The 26,145-nt window shown below is 35.7% G+C and overlaps 1 protein-coding gene across 6 annotated transcripts in view; it reads left to right on the top strand.

Moving 5' to 3' along the window:
* The window catches only part of SSBP2 (single stranded DNA binding protein 2), a 386,496-nt gene that overhangs the window by 350,318 nt on the left and 10,033 nt on the right, over positions 1-26,145 (top strand). For all 6 annotated transcript variants that reach the window (XM_007487371.3, XM_001369660.5, XM_007487368.3 and 3 more), the window contains 2 exons: positions 6,854-6,882; positions 12,731-12,829. In XM_007487371.3, the coding sequence (XP_007487433.1) occupies positions 6,854-6,882; positions 12,731-12,829 (128 nt within the window). The remainder of the gene's footprint in view (positions 1-6,853; positions 6,883-12,730; positions 12,830-26,145) is intronic.

Here is a 26,145-nt window from a genome sequence, read left to right as displayed (position 1 = left end):
TCTGGTGCCTGAATTTCATATAAAAATATGAAACAATTTAAGTGCTCAAATAAAATGTGTCTAATCTTAAGTTTATGGTCAAAGTATTGATTGTATAACTTCTTTTTTTTAATAACTAATATCAGTAGCGACCAATTTCTCTCTTAATAGAATGCCAACAAAATTTCGATATTCATTTTTGGGTTGAGTTCTTGCACTCTCTTCTACTCTGAAGAGTCCCACAACTTATGTGTTCTTTAGTTTCTCTGCACATAAAGTGAAGAAGTTGATTATCATTCCCCTCTTCTACCTGGCTATTCTGAAAATGAAAACATATATAATCTCCAAGAAATGTCTTTAAACAAAATAACTGACTTTATGCCCATTAGCTTTGTAACTTGAAAATAAAAGTTTTCAAAATCTTGAAAAGTCAAACAGGATAGGTTTTGTTATCCCAAAGGACTAATGAGTATGGTTATATATTATACTATATAATATGATGTAATATGGGTCAGCAAATATTTTTTAAGATCTTTTAAATCCTATTATCCAGCGTTCTCTATCAGCTGAAAAACTCTGAGCTTGAATTTCTGTGCTTATCCAGGACAAAGCCTATAATGTTCCTAATGAGGATCTTAATATTTTTTTCTAATTAAATGGTCAAAACATTTATTTTTTTTTTAATTTAGAGGTTCAAATTCCCTCATTCTCTTCTCCCCTCCCTTTTCATTGAGAAGGCAAGTCATTTGATGTAGATTATGCAAGACATGCCTAATGATGATGCTGAGAAAATGATGCAAAATCCTGGTCTAACTTGTGAATCATCGGAGAAAGATTAAGATCTGTTCAGGGTCGCCTGAACATTCAATCCTTTTCATTCTGTTCGAAGATTTGGGAAAATGCTAATAAATATGGGGTACATTGAGTATATGTAGCCTTCACTATAGAGAGGGAATCTTCTAAAGAGGATTTACAGAAGACTAATAAACAGTAATCACATAGGACAAGAGCACAGGCTTGGGTTGTGATGTCTAGAGCAGGGGATGGAAGACCCACATGGCTGAGATAAGCAAAGGATAAATAGTGTCAAAGGACTGACTCTGCCAAGCAGAAAAAGTAAAGAGCCAAACTGGTGCACCTGACTTGATGGGATTTAGAGTGAGAAGAGAGGGACCATTGAGTCCAGTCTCCTCCTTTTATGGATATGGAAACCAAAAATCCTAAATGATACTAAATGTCTTGAGAAAGGTCACGTAGGTAGTCAGTGGCAGAGCTAATGGGGGAGCCCAGAGTCTCTGGCTCTTAACAGCCTTTCTACTAAAATCATTTGGGGCTAAAAATGGGAAGTTTTTATTGGTCTTCATGATCGTTCTTGCCACAGAAAAGGAGAGATAATGGAGAGGAGAGGAGGAGAGAAAACTAGAATAAAGAAAAGTTCCAGAAGTACAATAAGATGAAGGGGGAGGGAAATGTTTCATTAGCACGGTGAGTAAAGCACTGCACTTGAGGACAAGAAAAACTTGTATTCCAATCCTGCCTCTGACATCTTTGAACGATGACTGGACATGACGTTCCCTGTCTGTTAAGTGGGGATAATGATATTTACAGTACTTACGTCAGCGTTATTTTGAAAATCATATCACATGATGTACATAAAATGCTTTGTAAACTTGAAAGCAATAGATAGTATTAGTTATTATTACTTCAGTGGGATTTATTGAATTCTACAGGATGAGAAGTCACAAACAGATAATTCGTACCAATGGCAGAAATGCCCATGTTAATAAGATCATCACTGAATCCACTGAAAAATTTAGGAATCACTTTTAGGTCAGCTGATGAATTCATAGCCTTCATATTATTACTGTTCCTAATATATGATATACCTCAACCTAGCAGAAAATCAAGATACATTGAATAAGTACAGTTTATCCCTTAGCTTTAGGTTAGAAGTATCTTATAATCTCAAAACTGATACATATTTCTGTGGCTATCTGTTCAGGGTGCCTTCGGCTAGCATGTGGAAGAAAAGATCCTGGAGCTGTAATTATAGATAAAAATACAGATAGAGAAAATCTATTTAAACTTTAAGTGGTCATTCTATAAATGGAAGAGTGCATATTTTTCTATAAAGAACACATATCTACTCCAGAAACTTAATATTAAGACTAAATCCTAACAGGAAACTCAAAATAGGAATAAAGAATTTTTCATGATGACCATATCACACAAAAGAAAAAGAAATCCCACATTAGTAGATACGAATAGAATTTTTAAATCCTGTAGTTTCTCAAGAAATATTGATGTTCCCATGACATATTTTTATCATATTCCACAGATCATCCCTTCACAATCAGAATCACTTATTTCTAAGACAAAATATTTCCCAGAGTTTTAGCATACTTTGAAAAATGAAATCTCCTAAACATACACATTTCAGCACTTTTTATAGTAAAAAAAAAAAGAAATACTAAGAAAATTGAGTCTCCAGAAAAAAGTCAGCAAAATCAAAACTATTTACACAATGATGACAGCAATGTAAAAGCGTGGGGGGGAGGGGAGGACACATGAAAGACTCTAAAACTATGATCAATGAAATTGGCAAGTAAGGACTTCAGAAAAGTGATCCTGAAAGTGAGCAAATTTAAGGTTCTCCATGTTGCTTCTGTGTGAGGAGACAGCCAAAATAATCTCTTTGGGAGCTACAGACACGCTGGCAAACAAATGACAACTCTGAAAAGTGTAAAGATGGTTAAAAGTTGGGCCACTCAGTATCTATAGGTAAACAATGTTTTGATTTCAGTTTTGATCTTTCAGTCGACAGGCATTTATTAAGCACCAACTGCGTACAGGTACTAGGATGAGTGCTGAAGATATAAAGCAAGAATGATTCTTTACCTTAAGAAGTTCACATTCTAATGGAGGAGACAACCATGTAAGATATAAAGAGTAGGGGAAACTAGTTGGCTCAGTGAATGGGAAATTGGCCTCAGACACTTCTTAATTGTATGACCCTGAACAAATCATTTAACACCAGTTGCCTAGCCTTTACCACTTGGAACTACTTTACTACTTGGAACCAATACACAGTATTTATCATAAGGCAGAAAGTAAGGGTTTGTTTGGGGTTTTTTCTTTAGTACATAAAGAGTAAATGAAAGATCATCTTTAAAAAAAAACAAAAACAAAAAAACCCCTTACCTTCCTTCTTAGAATCAAACTTAAAATCAATACTAGAATCAAACAGAATCAATCCTAGAATCCAACTTAGAATCAATGTTAGAATCAAAAACAGGTAGGAAGTGTTTAAAGCCCAATTTGAACCCAGAATCTCCCACCTCTAGGCTTTGCTCTCCATCCACTGAGCCACCTCCTTGAATCCATGAAAAGTCATCTTAAAAGGAAAGGCTTCCCGAAGAAGGCGAGATTATGAGCTGAGTCTTTAAAAACAAAAAAACACAAAGAGGTAAAGGTGAAGACAAAAAATAAACAGGGCATTGGGGCTAGCAAGTTCAAAGTCAGAGTGTGAGGAACAGCAGACCCACCATCTTGGATCAGAAAGTATATGGATAGGCTAGAGAAAATTATTAGCAAATGATAATGGTGAGAAGGGCCAACCTGTGAAGAGTTTACTTAACAAATGTGAAGCATTTATATTTGATTTTAGAGGTAAAAAGGAGCCTCTGAGGTTACTGAATGAGGAGAGTGAAAAAACTAGATCTCTGTTGAGCAAAATCACTTTGACAAGTAAGGGAAGGATGACTTGGAGAGAGGAGGGTGTAGGGTCAGGAAGACCAATTGGAAGCCTATTGCAAGCATCCCAGCAAGAGAGGATGAGGACCTCTACTAGGGGCTCTTTGGCCAGTGTGCCTTTGACTAGCATGTGGAAGAAAAGATCCTGGACCTTTAACTACAGATAAAAAGAGAGAAATTCTACTGAAACTATAAATAGTAATTCTTTAAAAGTAAGTGTATACATTTCTTGACATCTACTCCAGAGACTTTATAATGATGACTCATTCCTAGCAGGGCACTCAAAATGAAGAAATCTAAGGATTTTTCATAAGGAATATATCCTATATTGCTATACAAGTGGAGAGAAGGGGATACATGTGAGAGATGTGCAGGTAGAAACAATAACATTTGGCCACTGTTTGGCTATGCTGAGCGAGCAAAGATGACCCTGGAGTTGTGAGCCCAAGTAGTCGGGAGAATAGTGGAACCCTCCACACGAAGAGGAAAGTTAGGCAGAAGCAGGGGTTTGGGAGGCAAAGAAAGTGAGTTCTATTTTGGATGTGTTGAGACAGAGATCTACTTTGAGATGTCCAAAATCCACTGATGATGTGTGATTGTAGCTCAGGAGAGGGACCTATAGATAAAGAGATCCGGGAAACATCTGAGAGATGATAAGTGAATTCATGAAAGGTGAGGAGATGCGAGTCTAGAGGGAAAAGAGAAGAGAGCTCAGGACAGAACCTTGGCTGACCAGTCACAAGTGGTGGGTACACGTGGATGGGGACCCCTGAGGCTCTCCTCAGATAGGCAGGAGTGACAGTGTCAGGAAAACCATTGATACTGTGATTGGCAATGTCCAAATGTAAGAAAAATGAGAATTCAGAACCCTTCATTCAATCCTCGGTAACTTTGGAGAGTTCAGTTTCAGGTGAATGAAAAGTCTGGGAGCCAGACTGCAGATGGTTAAGAGGAAGGGGAGGAGACAGTGACAACAGACAACTTTCTCAAGGAGGAGTGATACAGGATTATTATCAGTAGGAATGGTTGTATCATGTGAAAGTTTTTTTATGGATAGCATCAAGGTGAAGTTTAACTTTCTTTTTGTTTTGGTGATTATTCTGACTTGTTCATATTAGATATAGCTCCTAATCCATTTTTTTCCTCTTTAAGCCTCTACTAAATTGGAATAAATAGGTATTTTCTAAGAACAGGGAGCTCCTGACATTCATTTATGCAAAGAATGTATAGAATGACTTAAAACTTGCCATTTGGGGGCAATTCTGCAGACATTTTATCAAAGCATTAAATGACAGTTCCATCAAGACTAACTGAAGCTTGGAAATTTCCTGGTTACCTACTAAACTTAAGAGTGTGGAAAAACCCTTTTGCAAAGTACTTACTTTGTGCAAGGCACTCTATGAAGTTCTGTGGGCAAAAAGAAACATAAAAAATTAGAAATAGAGTGACAGTACTAATATTGGTCATCCAGCAATGAGGTTAACTAGGATGGGAGACCCTAAATGTATCCAGTGTGGGAAATACAAGATTTCTCAGAAAGATCTGCTGATAAGAAAACTGATGTTCCACTCAAGTGATTTGGTTGATTAGCACATAGTCACACAAATGGAATCATCCTTTCTTTTCTGCATATTTCTTTTTTCACACTAAATAAATTCTCTGGTTTATAGAATCCATGTTGCCATGTTAAAAAAAAAAGAAAGTAATGAAGAAATGTTTGTTGTCCTTAAATCATTTGGTTGGATAAAAGACTTTAGAGTTACTTTTTATAGGATCAGAGTTATATGTATTATTATGACAAGTAGCATGGTGCCACACAGTGCCCATTCTGCATATATAAAACCTCTGAATTTATTCTGCAAAAAGTTTATGAATTTTCTTTTGATGGAGAAGTTATTAATTTAAAATATGAAGGAGACATGTACTTTTGGACATGGCTAATGTAGGGTTTTTCTAAGTTTTTAAATTTTTTTTAAATAAATGTTTCCTTAGAAGAGAGAGAGAGAGAGGGTGACAGGAAAGACAAATTAATAGAAAAAATACTTGTTACTTGAAGATTTTTTAAAATAACTTTAAAACAATGCTAGAGTGCAAGAGGTGAAAATTTATGAAACAGAGATGGAGAGAACTAAGACTGTTTTTCTCTGAAGTAAGCACATAGTGTGACAAAGTGGCCATGGATCTAGTTCAGACATCTTGCAATTGTGGGACAATGCTGTTATAACAAAGAAAGCAAGTTTGCTGTGGTGGGGTATGGACAACTACTGACTCATATAAGTTCAAATACTGTCTCAGACTTTATCTGTGTGACCACAAGCAAATCATTTAACCTATCCAAGTCTAGGTATTAGTTTTCTCATCTGTAAAATGTGAAGCTTCTATATATGCACAGAAGGTTTAAAATAGAAGTGTTTTATTTTTGTTACTATGGTAAAATATTATGTTGGTTGCATCTCTTTTCTAGTTTTCAAATATCTGTAGAAAAAAAAGTAAAAGTTAGAGCAGAGAGATGGCTGATCTTAGCTTCAAGTTTTACTACTAATGACATCTTCACTGGGTGATCTTGGGCAATTGAATGAAGCTCTAAATGACGTCGGATAACTGACTTCACATGTAAAATTGCAAATGAGTTTCCAATCTTCATGAGTAAAGTGAGTTTCTACATTAGATGTTTTCTGTACTATAGATCCAGCCTAATAAACTAAAAAAAAGAATAAAGCAAAATTGTATCCAGAGACAAGAGATATACCTGAAAATTAGACCAAGTGGGATATATTTGTCTGTGAATAAGTCTTTACTTCCTTCCACAAGAGTCACATTCATTGAACCCTATTCAGGATTTCAACTTCATATATGATTGCAGGGAAGAGCCATACCTTTTTCCAAAGGTGAAACTCTTTCATACATTTGCCACCATGTCTCAGAAGTGATTCCTATCTAAAAATTAGGACAATTTTTTTTTAATTTTAGATTCAATCATCAAAGGATAAGTACTTGGGCTGTGTGCAGTAAAAAATACATTTGAAGTACAGAATACTAAAATTTGGAAAGTAAACCTTAGTTGAATGTATTTACATACTAATGAGAGCTTTGTGTGTTTTCTTCCCTTTGTTTCTTTCAGGCTCAGGAGATATGGACAGTATTTCCAAAGTGAGTATGTTATATGTTTTTGTTAAATATTTATTTTGAATTGTTAAATTCTTTTATGAGCTTTATTCTTAGTCATGATAACTTGATGTTTGAAACCAACTGAAAATGATAAATTGATTCTTTTGACTATTCCTGAAGATGTCAATGGCTATTAACAGAACCTGCCCTGTGTGATTGATTCATGTCCATATCATAACCAATTTAACCATAGTTAAATACATCTTTATTTTTAAAAGAATACCATTAAAAATAATCTTTTGAAAAAGGTTATCAAGTCTAATTGAATATGAAAGAAGAGGCAGATTTGAAGAAATTTTATTATATGTCACAAAAATATTAGATTTCTACATTTAATTTGTATGAAAAGATATTTTAAGAAAGGCTGATTTTTAATAGGTATTCTCATTACCCTAAAAATAGAAAAATTAAAGGGAATTTATACTAAAACAAGGAGAAAACCACTAATATGCAATAGTGTATTGTCTTTTTACCCTCAGTGGTTTTGGAATGCAAAAATTAGTGTATTGTCTTTTTACCCTCAGTGGTTTTGGAATGCAAAAATTAGTTTTTGCTTATGTGTACATTTTATTTCTAAAGAACACCTTACTACATTTGTGTTTATTATAAATTCAAAAAAAAATTCCACTCTTGTCAGAGGTACAGTATAGCCAGGCATGATGATGGCACATGCCCAGAATCCCTGCTACTAGAGAGGCTAAGGGAGGCTGGTGGACCAACTTGTATTTGGAAGTTCTGAGCCACAGATTACTTATCTGCAGTAAATTTGACATCACTCTGATGAACCCTGAAGAGCACGAGTCCTTGAGGCAACCCAAAGAGGGGCTAAGTAGTAGTCCAGGTCAGAAATGGAATATATAAAGCTTGGTTTCAGACCCATAAGTGGCTGCTTAACTTTCTGCCTGGATGAAATAGGGAGACGTAGTCTCCAAAAACAAAACCAAACCGAAAAGCACCAAACAAAAGTGCAGTGTAGATATGACTGATAAGAACTTCCATCAAAAGGAGTCTATTGGACGATTGCTTTTCATCTCAAGGTTCAGAAATCCATTAGGGGACCATTTGATTTGTCTATACTACTGTCAAACTGTGTGACATCTACAGAAACTGAAAATCAGGATGTATGAAAAAAAATATTGTTTTGAATTAAACTTCAAGTCAAATAAATTTAATTTGGAATATGACATGTCTAGGTTGTCTTGTTTTGCACAGCAGCAACAAATTTGGCAAACCAGGACACCTGTGTTTAAGGAGGCAACTGAAAAGGCATGGGTTCAAGTTTAAAATCATCTCTTTACTTTGCACATATTTGTGACACCCTTATAACTGAAACAAGGTTACCCAAGTGACAGAAATGATCTAGCAATTGGACCTTCAGGAAGCCCTTTTTTTTTTCAAATTAGGACAATATATATAATTCCATTCACTTTTTTTTCCTCTGTGGGCTAGGGGAACACTGGAGACCAATATCCTTTTTGCCTCTATGCAGGAGAAGCACATATATGCACATGCCATGTACTCCATCTTTTTCTTAATTTATTTTTTTACCATTCACAGTTTACTTTCAATACAATCTTTTAAAGATATACACATACTCACATTTGCCCCATCTATCTTCTCTTTTTCATCACTTACTCCCTTTCTCTTTCTTCTTTTCTCCTCCTTTTCTTTTTTCCATTCCATTTAGAATCCAAAAAATAACCTTAATCATGGCTCATAAGTATCAGAAGTATCCCTAGAAGTACATCTTTATCAAGGGAAAGGAAAATCAGAAGTTTTGAAACCAGATCTAATAAAGAAAATGCCCCATCATCCTTCTGTGGCCCTTGAACGAACCCCACAGTTACTCAGAATCTCCACAGAAATCTCCATTAGCTTCCTCACTCTAACAAAATAACTTTTTTCTACAACGCCGTTCTCTAGGCTCATGCCTTCCTCATGCTTTTACCTTGTGTTTCTACCAGTCTTCCACCTGAAAATCCAATAATTCACTAAATATTTATTGACAGTTCCCACTGTTTCCTGATGCTTTTCAGTTCACAAATGGAATGAAGTGGGTGTGGGGGAAATGAGGATAGAGAAAAAGAGAAAGAATTTTCCTTTTTTCCCTCAAGCATTAATATTCAAGAAAAATAAAAACTTTCCTATTTAGTTTCATTATTTTTATGTTTTATTTAATTACAAGTATTAAAAGAACACTGTTTTCTACTATTTATTGCAAATTATTTCTATCTAATATATTAAGCAAGTTTCTGTGAGTTTGATGGAAAACACAAACATTCCTATAGTAACACACATAGACACAGGGAACTTATACACATGTTCTTCAATTTGAATATATGTTTTTATATAAATATAACATTTTCTGTACAAAAATATGTTCTGAGCAAATGAATTTTTGAAATACAGCCCATTCGTAAGTTGTAGAACCTTTAACACTGCAGAGTAGTATAAGTAAAACACCAAGAAATATGCCACCAGGCAATTATAGCCAGTTTTTCCTTACTCCAAGACATTAATGTTCTTTCCATTCTGCCCACTAGATGCTCAAGGAAAAGTGGGCAAGAACTGAGATTTGAGTAGAACAATGAAAAGAACAATGGTTTGGGCATGAGATAAAATGGGGTTTGGATCCTGGCTCTTTCACTACTGTGTGATGTCAAGCAAATACCTGAACCTCTTCTGGGTCTCCACTCCCTTATGTATGAGATGAAGGAGTTGGACTATAGTAGGAATTTTTAACCTTTTTTGGGGGGGGGGGTACCATTGAGCCCTTGCTCAGTCCACTGAAGCCTGGGGATCCCTTCTCAAAATAAAGTTTTCAAATACATAAAATAAAAACCAGAGGATTACATAGGAAACCAATTATATTGAAATAATTAAATTTTTGGCATATTTTTTAAATAGGCAACTAGGTAATAAAATTCACTTAAACTTAGATGCAAAATGCAACTCAAGTCTACTTTACATAAAATAATTCTTTTAAATTTTTATTAATGCCTTTTGGGGGGGGTATCTTATTCCCTAATTATACCACTATTCCTCCCTGGGATGCCCTTACGTCCAATTGAGGACTCTGCCCTCAAAAATAACTTATCTTGATGAGGAGATAGAACATAAGAGGTGCCCATCCCTGAAAAAATGCTCATCCTCTATTTTACACAACTACTGCCTTACTATTCAGATTTACGACGTCATTGTGTCATCATTCATTGATCACTTATAGCACAATGTCCATAAGGAACTTTTGATCACCCCCCCCCAGGGGATGTTATTCCACTGCACACCCTGAACCTGTCTCTTCAAGTAAAATGATTTTGTCATCTCCTTAAACAACTATGCACTGATGGACTGGTGAATGGGCAGGATTGGGTATTGGGTCTTTGCTTCATTTTTCTTAGTCATTTACTCCATGTTATATCTTTTCTGTTTGTGCTTTTAAATATATATCAAGTAGAGTGTTAATGTTGAACTTGGTGAGTTTTCACACCTGTAAAACAAGAGAACTGGACTAGAAGACCTCTAAGAACCTTTCCAGATCTGTAACATACTTTACTGGGGGGCAGAGTACCAGACTGGGAATCAGAAAGACCTGAGTTCAAATATAACCTCAGAGACTTAGCTTTACGACCCTGGGCAAATCACTTTACCCTGTTTGCCCAATTTTCTTCATCTGTAAAATGAGCTGGAGAAAGAAATGACAAATCAGTCTAGTATCCTTGCCAAGAACATCTCTAAAAGGGGTCATGAAGAGTTGGACACGACCGAAATAACTGAACAACAAATCAACTCACTAAACGTTACTATGTTGGCTTCTTCACATATAAAAATAATGCATTATTATTGCTTTAAATATTTTGAGTCAGCCCTTTTTTCAAATTAGTATTAGGGACTATAAGCCATTTGATGAACAAATGATTTAATTTAAGACTTGATCAATCCTTGCACTAAAAAAAAATCCTCTAATGGAATTAAATAACTAATACAATTCTTAAACTACCTAATTTGCTCTGGGAAGCTGCCTGACATAAAGAAAAGGAGAGCATATTTTATGTTTATTTAAATATGTATTGGTAACCTTGAATGCATTCTTTCAGCTTATCACATATATAAACATAATCATAGGCAGTTATTCCATTTAATTTGAAAATCAGAAAAATTTAGACCTTTAAGATCCTAAATAATGTATTTTAATTAACCTCATTTGAACCAAATCAAAGATCTAATTCCTGTTTTCCAAGTTTTGTTGTGAAGGATCACTAACAAATTATTATTAAGTACTTTTAAGGTTGACACTTTCATAAATATTTAATGATTCCAGTACTAATCTATGCATATTCATTTTAGAAGTGCATGTGATTTTTCTCTGTCTACAAATGGGTAACTTTTGGTAGGGGTGGGGATTTACAGAAAAATGTATTTTTCCTGTTCACTTTGGCCTCATTTTTTTTTCAGTTTGTTCTACAATTTTAACATTTAACATAACAGAGTTCTAGTCAATTCCAGGTCCTTTCTGCAGGGTACAAAGTAAAACAAGAACCCTGCTTCTGCATTAGTATTTAACTAATTTTTGATTAAAAAAAACCACATTATTCTGGGGTGATTCCATTCATATTAAGCTTTGTGGTTTTGACATAACTTGGTTTCATCACTCAAGCGTAAAAACATCAGAGCAGTTTTCTTTGATTATCAAATACCTTTTCTTCCTCCTACTCAGAATAAGTGACCATGACAGAGAAACAAATCCTAAACCATTAACCCATCTCAGATAACAAGTGAGGATTCAGAGGCAGCTAGATGGCTCAGTGGCTAAGAGAGCCAGACCTGGAGATGAGAGGTACTGGATTCAAATGTAGCTTCAGCTACATCCAAGCTGGTTGGCATTGGGCAAGTTAACTAATCCCAGGTGCCCAGCCCTTAATGTTCTCCTACCTCACAACAGATACTTTACAGATTCTAAGACAGAAAGTTATGTGTTTTAAAAAGAAAGTAAGGATTTAACCAAAAGGTAAAAATTAGGACTTAGAATAGAAGTGCATTCCGCAATTCTTTTGATATGAGGGCATTATATGTGCATAGCAATTTTAAGACAGTGGACACAATTTAGACACAATAAAAAACAATTTACTGCTATTTTAACTTTTTTTTAGTTTGCTAAAGTGAGGCATTTTATTCTTTATAAAATAATAAAAGTAAAACTCTTAAGATGCTTGGCAAATAATTGCTCCAATTAGTTTTTAACTTCTAAGTAGTCCCATTTTCTCTCAAAGAATGCATTTACAATGAATTCTTAGGTTCTAAGGTGTTTCCTTTTGTGGTCAACCACTGTAGTTTATTCTCTTTTTTTCTTTATGCATCACATAAAAAGAAAAATTGTTGAAATGGTGTTGCCATGCTAAATTGAGTGGAGAATTAAAGGAACATGCTCATTAAAACAGTGACCTTTTAAGTTTGATTAGTGAAATTACCAAGGGCAGTTACTGCCCTATTATGCCTCATCAGTGGGTAAGTTTCCTTCTTGGTTCCCCTGCTGGGAATGTGGTTTAAAATCTCCAGGATATTAGGAAGTCTATGAGCTAAATGTGGAGAGGTGAGTAATTATTTCTGAAGTTAGGGAGAGAGAGAGTTATGTGGTGTGTGCTATTTTTTTCATTGAGGAAAATATTTGTATTTGTTAAGGTACAAAAAATGAACTAGTATCCACAATAGAAGGCTAAGATTAGAAACATAGGTAGCTCTGGGTCCTGAGAGATGATGTTCTAGAAAGATTTGTGACATAATACATTGCAAAATCTTCAACAATGCATTGTTTCCTATACCTTGTTTACAGAATTCTCCCAATAATATGAGCCTGAGTAATCAGCCTGGCACTCCAAGGGATGATGGTGAAATGGGGGGAAATTTCTTAAATCCTTTTCAGAGTGAGAGTGTAAGTATTTTTTTGCTTATATTATTATAAAGCATTAGATCCTGAAATGGGGGAAATGCCGATGTTCATTGTTTTCTTTTTCTGTCAGTCAGCAAACATTTGTTACAAAGAAAGCAAATTATGTGTATGAAGCAAAGGGCAGACAAATTAAAATTAAAATGACACTTCAATAATTTTAAGTAATTTGTCATAACAGATTCCTATGTACTGCATTGTTCTTTCATTTTCACTTCCTCTGCCTACTTAAAAAAATTTTGTTATCCTGACCTTAATACCCCAAAAGTGAGCATTTCTACATATGAAGCAGCAGATAAAGTGGATTAGTTACAAAACTCTGAATCTCTATTCCATGCAATTTTAAAAAGTATATTATAAATTCAGTATATTACTTTTAAAGCTGTCCTGCTTGTTTGTACTTCCTTCTGCATTTCCTTCTGTTTTCTTCTGTGCACTTAAAAAAAATATTCCCATGGCCCTCAAATTTTTCCTTATTTTAGTATTACTAATGGTAATCCTACTCCACAAATCTCTTTCCCCAGTTATAAATAGGAGGGAAATTCCTTGTAACAAATAATAACAAATCCACATAATGGTCATCTCTGAAAATGTATCTCTATTTGTTTCTTGATCTTCTCCACAGGGTCACATCCTTCATTATAATTTTTCCGGAGCTATAGTTAGTCATTACTTGGATATTTTTTCCCCTCTTTCCCATTTCATATTGCTCATATCTGCCACTATCTTATCCTTCACCCTTCTCACATGATGAAGTGAATCACTCCTTAAACTCCTTTGCCAGATCCTCATTCAGGTCATCCACACTCTACCAGTATGCATTCTCCAGGGTTCTACCCTGGACTCGCTTCTCTTCTTCCTCTATGGATTTAACTACCAATTCAATCCAAACCAATCTAGTAAATGTTTACTAACTGTGCTGGGGATACCATTAATAAAGAGTCCCTGTCCTCAAAGATCTTACTGTTTGAAGGAGGAGACAACATAAATTTGAAAGAGAGGAGGGTGGAACAAAGGGAAACAGCATCATGTTCTGGGGAGCTGAAAACAGGTAGGGTTTTGGCCAGTAAAGTGTAGTAATCTTAGAGTCTGGTTTCTACTCTCCTTAAAGGAAAACATTGGGTAGTAGCATTGGTACTCTGCCCTCCAAGCAGAAGGGAGAGGAGGCTGAGGGGAGATGGAGTCAGTCAAAGCTCCCGTTAGCAGCATGGTGGTGAGTTTAGAAGAGATGGAGCTTATCCTGGGAGGTACACCTTGTTCCCTGGAGTTGAAACAAGGCATGCAGCAGATACAAAGTGAATAACTATCCTATACTGCATTTCAAACATTTGGAACTGGGTGTCCTGCAGACATTTAAACTCAAAATATCCAAATTTTGAATTCATTATATTTCCCTTTAAACTCTCCCCCCTCCACCTGTTAATTTAATTTTTTTCTTGAAAATTTTCATTTAATTAATTAATTTAGAGTATTTTTCCATGGTTACATGATTCATGTTCTTTCTCTCTCTTCTTGCCACCCCCCTATAGTAGCCAACAAGCAATTCATTTGGGTATTACTTGTGTCCTTGATCAGAATCTATTTCAATTTGTTGGTGTTTGAACTAGGATGTTCATTTAGAGTCTGCATCCCCAACCATATCCCCTCGACCCAAGTAATCAAGCGGTTGTTTTTCTTTTGTGTTTCTACTCTCACAGTTTTTTTACTCTGAATGTGAATAGTGTTTTTACTCATATATTTTTCCAAGTTGTTCAGGATCACTGCATTGCCACTAGTGGAGAAGTCCATTACATTCGATTGTACCACAGTGTATCAGTCTCTGTGTACAATGTTCTCCTGGTTCTTCTCCTTTCACTCTGCATCAATTCCTGGAGGTCGTTCCAGTTCACTTGAAATTCCTCCAGTTCATTATTCCTTTTAGCATGATAGTATTGCATCACCAACAGATACCACAGTTTGTTCAGCCATTCCTTAATTGATGGACACCCCCTCATTTTCCAGTTTTTTTTACTACCACGTGGCTATGAATATTTTTATATGAGCCTTTTTCCTTATTATCTCTTTGGGGTATAAACCCAGGAGTGGTATGTCTGGATCCAAGGGCAGTCAGGCTTTTAAAGCCCTTTGGGCATAGTTCCAAATAGCCATCCAGAATGCCTGAATCAGTCCACAACTCCATCAGCAATGTAATAATGTCCCAACTTTGCCTCATCCCCTCCAACATTCATTACTTTCTGTTGCTGTCATGTTAGCCAATCTACTAGGTGTGAGGTGGTACCTCAGAGTTGTTTTGATTTGTACCTCTCTAATTATAAAAAGATTTAGAATACTTTTTCATGTGCTTATTGATAGTTTTGATTTCTTTATCTGAAAACTGCCTATTCATGTCCTTTGCTCATTTATCAATTGGAGAATGGCTTGCTTTTTTGTACAATTGATTTAGCTCCTTATAAATTTGAGTAATTAGACCTTTGCCAGAAGTTTCTGTTATAAAGATTGTTTCCCAATTTGTTGCTTCCCTCTAATTTTGGTTGCAAGAAGCTTTTTAATTTTTTAAATTTATTTTACATTTTGTAATATTTTCTAATTCTTGCTTCATCTTAAAATCTTTTTTTCCTACCCATTCTAAATTTGTCTTGGTGTAGGGTGTGAGAGATTGATCTAAACCTAATCTCTCCAATACTGTTTTCCAATTTTCCTGGCAGCTTTTTTCAAATAGAGTAATTTTGTCCCCAAAACTAGGCTCTTTGGGTTTATCATAGACTGTCTTGTTGAGGTCATTTACCCCAAGTCTATTCCACTGATCCTCCTTTCTGTCTTTTAGCCAGTACCATATTGTTTTGATGACCACTGCTTTATAGTACAGTTTAAGATCTGGTACTGCTAGGCCACCTTCCTTCACATTTTTTCCCATTATTTCCCTTGATATTCTTGATCTTTTGTTCTTTCAAATGAACTTTGTTTTAGTTTTTTCTAATTCAGTAAAAAAAGTGTCTTGGTAGTTTGATAGGTATGGCACTAAATAAGTAAATTAATTTTGGTAGGATTGTCATTTTTATTATATTAGCTCACCCTACCCATGAACAATTAATGTTTTTCCAATTATTTAGATCTAGTTTTAATTGTGTGGAAAGTGCTTTGTAGTTGTGTTCAAATAATTCCTGTGTTTGTCTTGACAGATAGATTCCCAAGTATTTTATCTTGTCTAGGATGATTTTAAAGGGAATTTCTCTTTCTATCTCTTGCTGTTAGGATGTCTTGGAAATATATAGAAATGGTGATGATTTATGTGGGTTTATTTAGTATCCTACAACTTTGCTAAAGTTGTTGATTATTTATACTAGCTTTTTGGTTGTTTCTGTAGGATTCTTTAAGTAGACCATCATATCATCTGCAAAAGAGCTTGGTCTCTTTATTGCCAATTTTAATACCTTCAATTTCTTTTTCTTCTCTAATTGCTACTGCTAGTGTTTCTAGTACAATCTTAAATAATAGAGGTGATAATGGACATCCTTGTTGCATTCCTGATCTTATTGGGAGGCTTCTAATTTATCCCCATTGCAGATGATGCTTGCTGGTGGTTTTAAATATATACTGTTGATTATTTTTAGGGAAGTCCCTTTTAGTCCTATATTTTCTAGTGTTTTCAATAAGAATGGGTATTGTATTTTGTCAAAGGCTTTTTCTGCACCTACTGAGATAATCATGTGATTTTTGTTCATTTGTTTGTTGATATGGTCAATGATATGGATGGTTTTCCTAATATTGAACCATCCTTGCATTCCTGGTATAAATCCCACCTGATTATAGTGAATAACCCTCATGATCATATGCTGGAATCTATTTGCTAGTATTCTGTTTAAGATTTTTGCATTTATATTCATTTAGGAGATTGGTCTATAGTTTTCTTACTCTGTTTTTTATCTGCCTGGCTTTGGGATCAGTACCATATTTGTGTCATAAAGAAATTTGGTAGAACTCCTTCTTTGTTTATTATGTCTAATACTTTCTATAATATTGGGATTAGTTGTTCTTTGAATGTTTGATAGAATTCACTTGTGAATCCATCTGGTCCAGGGGATTTTTTCTTAGGGAGTTCTTAGATGGCTGGTTCAATTTCTTTTTCTGATATGGGATTATTTAAGTATTCTATTTCTTCTTCTGTTAATCTAGGCAATTTATATTTTTGTAAATATTCATCCATATCACCTAGATCGCTTATTGCCATTAAATTGGGCAAAATAGTTTTTAACAATTGTCTTAATTTCCTCTTCATTAGAGGTGAGGTCTCCCTTTTCATCCTTGATACTGTTGATTTGGTTTTCTTCTTTCCTTTTATTTTATTAGATTAACCACTTTGTCTATTTTATTTGTTTTTTCATAGTACCAGCTTGTAGTCTTATTTATTAAGTCAATAATTCTTTCACTTTCAATTTTATTAATTTCTCCTTTAATTTTTAAGATTTCTAATTTAGTTTTTATCTGGGGATTTTTCATTTGTTCTCTTTATAGTTCTTTAATTTGCATGCCCAATTCACTGACCTTTGCCCTCCCTAATTTGTTAATATATTCACTCAAGGATATAAATTTCCCTCTGAGTACTGTGTTGGCTGCATCCCATAGCTTTTGATAGGGTGTTTCATCATTTTCATTCTCATCAATGAAATTATTAACTGTTTCTATGATTTATTCTTTAACCAATTTTGGAGAACATTATTATTTAATTTCCAACAAAGTTTTGATTTGCCTCTCCATGTACCCTTGCTAAGTATTATTTTCATTGTATTTTGGTTTGAAAAACTTGCATTCATTATTTCTGCTTTTTTTGCATTTATTTGTGATGTTTTTAATTCCTAGTACATAGTCAATATTTGTGAATGTACCGTGTGCTGCTGAAAAGGTGTATTCTTTTTTATCCCTATTTATTTTTCTCCACATATCTATTAGCTCTAATTTTTCTAAGATTTCATTCTTATCTCTTACTTCTTATTTATTTTTTTGGTTTGATTCATCTAGATCTGATAGAGACAGATTCAGCTCTCCCACTAGTATAGTTTTACTATTTCTTCCTTAAGCTCCAATAGTTTCTCCTTTAAAAATTTGGGTGCTATAACATTTGGTGCATATATGTTGAGTACTGATATTTCCTTATTGCCTATACTGCCTTTTACACGTTGTAATTACCTTCCCTGTCTCTTTTAATCAGATCTATTTTTACTTTGGCTTTGTCAGATATCATGATTATGACCCCTACCTTCTTTTTTTTTAATTGATGCCCAATAGATTTTGCTTCAGCCTTTTACATTTACCCTGTGAATGTCTACCTTCCTCATGTGTGTTTCTTGTAGACAGCATATGGTGGGATTTTGTTTTCTGATCTACTCTATTATTGGCTTCTATTTTATGGGTGATTTCATCCCATTCACATTCAGGGTTATGATTACCACCTGTGTATTCCCCATCATTTTGATTCCCTCTCCTAGTCCTGCCCTTTCTTCTTTCACTATATTCCTTCTACACCAGTGTTTTACTTTTAATCAGTCCCCCTAATTTCCACCCTTGTTTTACTTCCCTTTCCATCTCCTCACTTCTTATTCCCCTCTTATTTTTATTTAGGGTCTTTTAAATTTCCTCCCCCCCCCTCTCTTTCCCTTCCATTTTTGTGCTTCCCACCCCACTGTCCCCCTTGGTTTTTCCCTCTCAACTTTCCTGTAGGGTGAGATAGATTTCGATCTCACAATTGATCTAGATGCTTTTCCCTCTCAGAATCAATTCCACTGAGAGTAAGGTATAAGTATGACCTATTTGCACTCTCTTCCTCTCCTTCTTATAATAGTATTCTTCCCCTTCCCCTCCCATGCACCTCTTTATGTGGTATAGATTATCCTATTTTTTTTTTATTCCTAAAAGTTTCTCTTGGTGCCATCTTTTATCCCCTCTCCTTTCTTTTTTTTTGCATATCATCTTAAACCACTTAGTACCACAACCTCTACCTGTGAATAATTCATCTAACTACTATAATAGTGAATATAATTTTTGACAGTTACAAATAACATTTTTCCATATAGGAATATAAAGAATTTGACCTTATTGAAGTCCTTAAAAATATGAACTCCCCCCCCTTCCTTATTGACCTTTTCATGTTTCTATTAATTTTTGTATTTGGACTTCAGATTTTCTCATTAGTTTTGATCTTTTCTTTACAAGTATCTGGAAATCTTCTATTTTGTTAAATGTCCATACTTTCCCCTGGAAGAATATAGTCACTTTTGATGGGTAGGTGATCCTTAGTTGTAGACCCAGTTCTCTTGCTTTTCTGAATATCATATTCCGAGACTTATAGTCCTTTAGTGTGGAGGCTACTAAATCCTTTGTAATCCTGATTGGTGTTCCTCGATATCTGAATTGTCTCTTTCTGCCTTCTTGTAATATTTTCTCCTTAGCTTAAAAACTCTTCAATTTGCCAACAACATCTTGGGCATTATCTTTTCAGGGTTTAATGTACAGGGTGATCTATGGATTCTTTCAATATCTATTTTGCCCTTTGTTTAACATCAGGTCAGTTTTCTTGGATAAATTCTTATAGTATGAGGTCAAGGTTTCTGTTTGATTCTAGGTTTTCAAGTAGACCTATAATTTTCAAGTTGTCTCTTTCAGACCGGTTTTCCAGGTCAATCATCTTCTCAGTGAGATATTTCATGTTTCCTTCTATTCTGTCATCCTGTTGACTTTGCCTTACAAATTCTTGTTGACTTGTGAGATCATTAGCTTCTGCTTGCCCAATTCTGGTCTTTGAAGACTGATTGTCAGCTATGATCTTTTGATTTTCCTTTTCAGTTTAGTCTATCCTGCTTTTCATGAATTCCAGCAAGTCATTTCTAGTCTCCAATTTGCTTATCATTTCATTTGATTTCTCGGCTTCTTTTCCCAAGTGGGACTTTCTGTCTTTTAAACTGTTATTTTCTTTTTGAACTATTTCCCACTTTTCTTGCCACGTTTCTTTTATCTTTCTGATTTTGTTCATCATCTTAAATCTGAGCTCCTCGAGCTTGTGACAAATTTCCACTTTTTTGGGGAAGATTTGGATGCCTTTACTTGTTTGTCATCTTCTGCTCTCTACTCTATAGTCTGGAGTTTTTCTGCATAAAAAATTATCTAGGGTCAAGATTTTTTCCTTGAGTTTTTTAGTAGTTGTGGATTGTAGTTCTTGGGTGTTGGTGGTCATTGCTTTGTTTCTTCCTAGTTGGAAGTCTGAGTGAGGAGGATGGGCAAGTCTTTGTTTTGATCTTCAGTTAGGTTTTTGCCCTGAGGCTATTTTTGTTTTAGTCTCTGCTGCTGCATCTTCGGTGTGTAGCCCTGCCCTATCTCTGAGCCCAGATTCTGCCTTCCTCAGCCTCCTGGGGTCCCAAATCTTGCTGTTCTTAGGGGTAAGTCTGTGGTGTCCTCAGGCAGCCTCCTGAGAACCCAGGGTTGCTCCACATTCAGACCCATTCACACTATAGGTGGACTGGGGTGATGAGCTCACATTTTGGTGGGAGTTAATTTTGTTCCCCTTTAGCATGGAAATGCCCAAACTCTGCCTACCTTCAATGCTGTGCCCTACAGTGGAGCCCCTTTGCTCATCTGATTCTGGTTTTGTCCTTTTGAGGCACTTTATATCGGTCTGTGGAAAGGAGAAGAAGAGCCTTGCTTCTACTCTGGGGCCATCTTAACTGAAAGTATAATCCCCCTACCTGTTAGTTTTAGAAAGTAACATTTTCAGTCCCACAGACTCCCAAATCATGCTGAATTTCTCATTATCTCTTATCTGTCATTTCCTTTTTATTTCTATGTTTTAACTTTTATATGTTGTTATTGGCAACTTAAGATTAATTTTTTCTATCATTTAGGAACCAGGAATGTCTCTTTCACCTTTTCAACATCTCTTGTCTCCTTTGGCATTGCCACCAACCGCTCTACTACAGGCCCCCATGATTTCATGCCTGGATTATTACAATAGCCTGCTTATTGGTCTGCTTACCTCATCCTCTCCCCACTCTAACTCATCTTCCATTCAGCCACTTACGTGCTTTTCCTAAAGTATAGGTCTAATCATGTTATGCTCTCCAACTACTTTCACTCAATAAATTCCCTATGACCTTCAGGGTGTTCCATTAGTTATTCAATGCCCCATCATAATTAAGCTCCCTCCTACCTTTCGAATCTTCTTATACCTTGTCCCCTCCTAGGTACTCTTTATTCCAGTGTACTGTTCTCATCCATTTTCCACAAATAAGGCACTTCCATCTCTCAGCTCCAGGCATTTTCTCTGGCTTTTCCACCAGGGCTAGAATTCTCTCCCTCCTCTATTCTGACTACTGACATCCATAGCTTCCTTCAAATTCCAACTAAAATCCCATGTCCTACAGCAAGCATTCCCCAATTCCTCTTAATTCTAGTGCCTTCGCTTTGTTAATTGTTTCCAATTTCCTTTATATAGCTTGATTATACATATTTGTTGGCTTGTTGTCTCCCCCATTAGATCATAAATTCCTTTGGGGCAAGTACTGGTTTTTTATCCCCTGCTCTGACACTTAATAAATGTTTGCTAACTGTCTGAGAGTTAAGTCTATCAAAGGTGTTTTCTTTATAATGTTGTTATTATATAAGCAATTCTGTTTCTCCTCACTTTATTCTGCATCAATTCTTAAAAGTCTTTCCAGGTACTATAAAACCATCTCATCATTTCTTATAGTAAAATAATTTGTCATTATATTCATATACTCACAGCTTTTTAACCAATCTTCATTTGATGGATACCCTCTTCATTTCCATGTCTTTTTTTTCCCTTTATCATCCCTGTTAATCATCACTTCAGGATTTACTCACTAAAGTTAACATTTGTTTTACTTGAGATAGCTCCTTCCCTCAGTTATCCTTCCTCTTATACCATGCAGGTATATGAAATGTGCAGGTGGGAGGGCTTGCTGAACCCTTTTCAGGGCTGGTTATTCTCCTTTTACCCAATTCCCAACTGTGGCTCCAAAAAGTTAAAGCATGTACAGCAGCCATACCCTGGTAAAAACCATCTTGGCAGGTGGCTTAAACCAGGTTGAGGATAACCAAAAGGTTTCAGATCTGTAAGTTAGAAGACTGTCTACACCCAAACACTTGGAGATTTGCCCTGGAAGAAAGGGCAGATGAGAACAATTTGTTCCAATGGCCAAGAAAGTGACTGAAGCAGATGCTGTGGAGTGCTCAGAGCTTGGTCAAACATCAAAGATACCAAGGTCATCCTTCTACTGGATTTTGGTGAATCTGATGATTTTATGCAATTCTGCATCACTTAAATCTAGTTCATGCTTGAGGCAAAACATCACCCTGTGATGTCATTGGTCCTCTTTGAAACAAAGGACAAACAATATTCTATATCCTTTCTGTATCCCTGGGTGTTTCCTTCTTGAGTTTGAAGTATTTTCTACAACTGGCTCTGTGTGTATATGTTTATATATGTGTTAAACCTTCCTTTTTCTGGTTCAGATAAGGAAATTGTCTTATACCTGCTCCCTTCTGCTCTTCTTCCACATACCTTACCTATGAAAAATAATAGTATTCCTCTTACTCTCCCTTTTCTTATTATTTAAGACCTTCAGCTGAGAACAGATCTACCCCTTAACCCCAATTCTTCTGTTGGTCCTATTTTACCCCTTCACTATCTTTATGAGAACATTATGGTTCTCATAGAACACATGTTTCTTTTTCTCCATTTTGGAATGTTAGCACTTCATCATCATATAACCTCTTCCAGCCACTCAAATGTGGTTTCTCTTGAAACTTCTTTGCACTTCAGAGTTCCTATTCTGTTCTAGTATTTTCATCACAAGTACTTAAGTCATCTCTTCCATTAAAGACCTATTTTCTTCCTATAAGATTATACTGTTTTACAGTCATTCTTTATTACTTCTCATTTATTGTTGAAGCTGCCAGGTTTGGTGTCATCTTAACTATGGTACAGGGTTTTTCCCTGGCTACTTGCACTATTTTTCTTTGTTGTGGAAGTTTTGGATTTTGACTGACATTCCTGTAACTTTTCTTATAGGATTTCATTTGGGAGATGATCAGTGGGTTCTTTCTATTGTAATTTTGCCCTCAGATGTGGGCAGTTTTCATTTATTATTTCTTTTTGTTTTTAACCTTTAACTTCCATCTTAGAATTAATACTGTGTATTGGTTCCAAAGCTGAAGAGCAGTAGGAGCTCAATTTAATTTAAGTGATTTACCCAGGGTCACACAGCTAAGAAGTGTCTAAGGCCAGTTTAGAAACTAAGATTTCCTATCTCTAGACCAACTTTCAATGTGTTAAGCCACCTATCTGCCTTCCATTTATGATTTATTAAAATATAATGTTCAAACTTTTTTAATCATGATTTTCTAAGATTCTAATAATTCTGATATTATCTTTCTTTGATCTGTTTTCAAGACTAGTTATTTTTAATAGCTGATACATTTTCTTCTTTTTTAAATCTGATTTTGTTCCAATATTTCTTGCTGACTCAAAGTCATTGATTTCTTTTTTGGTCTATTCTAACTTGTAGGAAGTCTTTTACTTGGATACAATTTACTTTCTGTTCTAAGCTAATAGTTTCCTTTTAGTTCTTTCCTCTAGAAATTTGATTTAATTTTTTTTACTTCATGTTTCATTTCTTCTAGGAATTCATATTATTATCCTTGGGAAAATCCATTCTTTTACCTTTGAATCTACTTTTAGTCATAAAGTTACTCTCCTCTTTGGGGTGGATTTTTTGATATCTGGGTTGTAAATAATTCTTTATAATGTTTGATGTCATCATATCTTCATCCTTATTTTTTTAATTTGGGTTTTATGCCAAGGACTAGTCTTGAACTTTTGGTTTGGGCCATCAGCATTGCTTGATTTCAGCCTAGTTCACATGACTTTCTACACAGACCTTTCCTTCTCAAGTTGTGTCTCTACTAAAAGCCCTAGCAAGTGTTTGTAGCCCCTGGATTTTTTTTTAATGCATTTACTTATTTAGAGTATTTTTCCACAGTTACATGATTCATGTTCTTTCCCTCCCCTCTTCCCTTCCCCCCTCATAGAGCTGACAAGCAATTCCACTGGGTTTTTTTCGTATCATTGTTCAAAAACTATTTCCATATTATTCATATTTGCAATACAGAGATCATTTAAAGCCCAAACTCCCAATTCACGTAGCCATCGAACCACATGATTCATCATATGTTTTTCTTCTGTGTTTGTACTCCCACAGTGTTTCCTCTGAATGTGGATAGCATTCTTTCTCACAAGTCCCTCAGAATTGTCCTGGATGCTGCTAGTAGAGAAGTCCATTACATTCGATTATACCACAGTGTATCAGTCTCTGTGTACAATGTTCTCCTGGTTCTGCTCCTCTCACTCTGCATCAATTCCTGGAGGTTGTTCCAGTTCACATGGAATTCCTCCACTTTATTATTCCTTTTAGCACAATAGTATTCCATCAACAACATATACCACAATTTGTTCAGCCATTCCCCAATTGAAGGGCATCCCCTCATCTCCAAGTTTTGGCCACCACAAAGAGGGCAGCTATGAATATTCTTGTGCATGTCTTTTTCCTCATTATCTCTTTGGGGTACAAACCCAGCAGTGGTATTAGCTATATTAGCCCTTGGATTTTTACATTTTGTAATGCTAGTTTTGGGGAGCTTTTCATGGTATCTGTATTAGGTCATACTATTAGACACCTCAGATCTGGGAACACTGCTATGCCCAAACTGGTTGTTGCCACTCCTCTTTGATTTTACAGTTCTCACAACTCCCGTGAGGCTTTTTAGGGAGAACCCTTTGTTCCTCTTTCCTCCAGATAGAAAGGCTTTTGGATTACACGTGCCTCTGACCCACCTCTAGCCACACCAGGAGCTTGGCCTGCACCAACTTTGCTAGTGGTATTCCTTTCCTATTGTCTGGAGGCAGAGTTCTCAAGAACTTTTATGCAGCTTTAGGTTGGCTGATATCACTTATGGTAGTTTCTCATTGAATTCCTTGATCATTATTGAGTCTGATGCTTTTTTTTAAGTTATGCAGGGCTGCATGCCTACATCTCCTCAACCATGTTGGTTGGAAGTCCTCCATTTTCCTGTTCTCTGAGTCCTTTTCTGTTCGCCCATCATGTTATGGAGGTGATCAACTGTGAGTTTTGTAAAGCGTATCAGTGTGACACAGATCATGGCAGTTCATCTCATTAAACCAAAAACCTTTGAGTCTGGATTAAAGGTTGCGTTGGTTGTCCAAAGACATCCTAAGTTTGAAGAGGCTAATCATAAGAAAGTTGTTTACTAAGAGATAGACATAGACGTGTGTGTGCACATGTAATCACAATTACTTTTAGAGACAATTTACTAAGTTATAGCAAGATTGTGATTTGAATCCATGGAGGGCATTACAAAATGGACAAAGTCACAGGCTCTTGATGTATTAAGTAGGCATGAATTTATCCTGGGTTACGTAGAGCTTCTTTTAAACGATCAAATGAATATTTAGAGAGAAGTTTCCATTGCCAGTATGTTAACGAATCCTAATAAGAGATAATTGGCCGAGTGGATAAGGTGTTGCGTTGGTGTCAGGAAGACGTAGGTGGAAAGTCACAGTGACTCAAGCAGCTCTCTCAGATGGTAATTTACAGTTCAGTTAAGAAAATGTAATAATGTCAAGCATTTATCGATCACCTACTATGTGTTGGGCACCATGTTAAGTGCTTCACAAATATTATTTTATCCTCACAAAGCGTGTGCTTTTATTATCCCCATTTTTGAGGCAAACAGAGATCAAGTGACTCACCTAAGTCACACAGCTATTAAAAGGCCAAATTCAGACTCAGGTCTTCTTTTCTCCAAGCCTGTATCTACTCCACCACCTATTTTCTACACCAGCAATTCCTAATTCCAAAAAATCACAAATCTAGACCCAAATATATCTAGGAAACATAAGGGAGCCACTGAAGGTCTTTGAATGGGGGAATGACATGGTTAGGTCAGTGTTTTGGGAATATCACTTTGCTGCTGGCTACTCTGGAGGATAGATTGGAGAGGAGAAAGATTGGAAACAAGGAGACCAAAATAGGAGATTATTATAGTGATCTTGGTGAGAAGAGATGAATACTTAAATTAAGGCAGAGGGAAGAAGATAGTTCTGAGAAATGCTATGGAGATAGAACCAACAAAATATAGCAACTACTAGGACTTGGGGGTTGAAGTAGATGGAAGAATAAGGATAATACCAAGTTTGTGAATATGAGTGTCTGGGA

The sequence above is a fragment of the Monodelphis domestica genome, chromosome 3 (assembly GCF_027887165.1).
Source record: "Monodelphis domestica isolate mMonDom1 chromosome 3, mMonDom1.pri, whole genome shotgun sequence".
Classification (NCBI taxonomy): Eukaryota; Metazoa; Chordata; class Mammalia; order Didelphimorphia; family Didelphidae; genus Monodelphis; species Monodelphis domestica.
The sequence above is the reverse complement of the archived record's forward strand: the minus strand, read 5'-3'. Positions and strand labels throughout refer to the sequence as shown.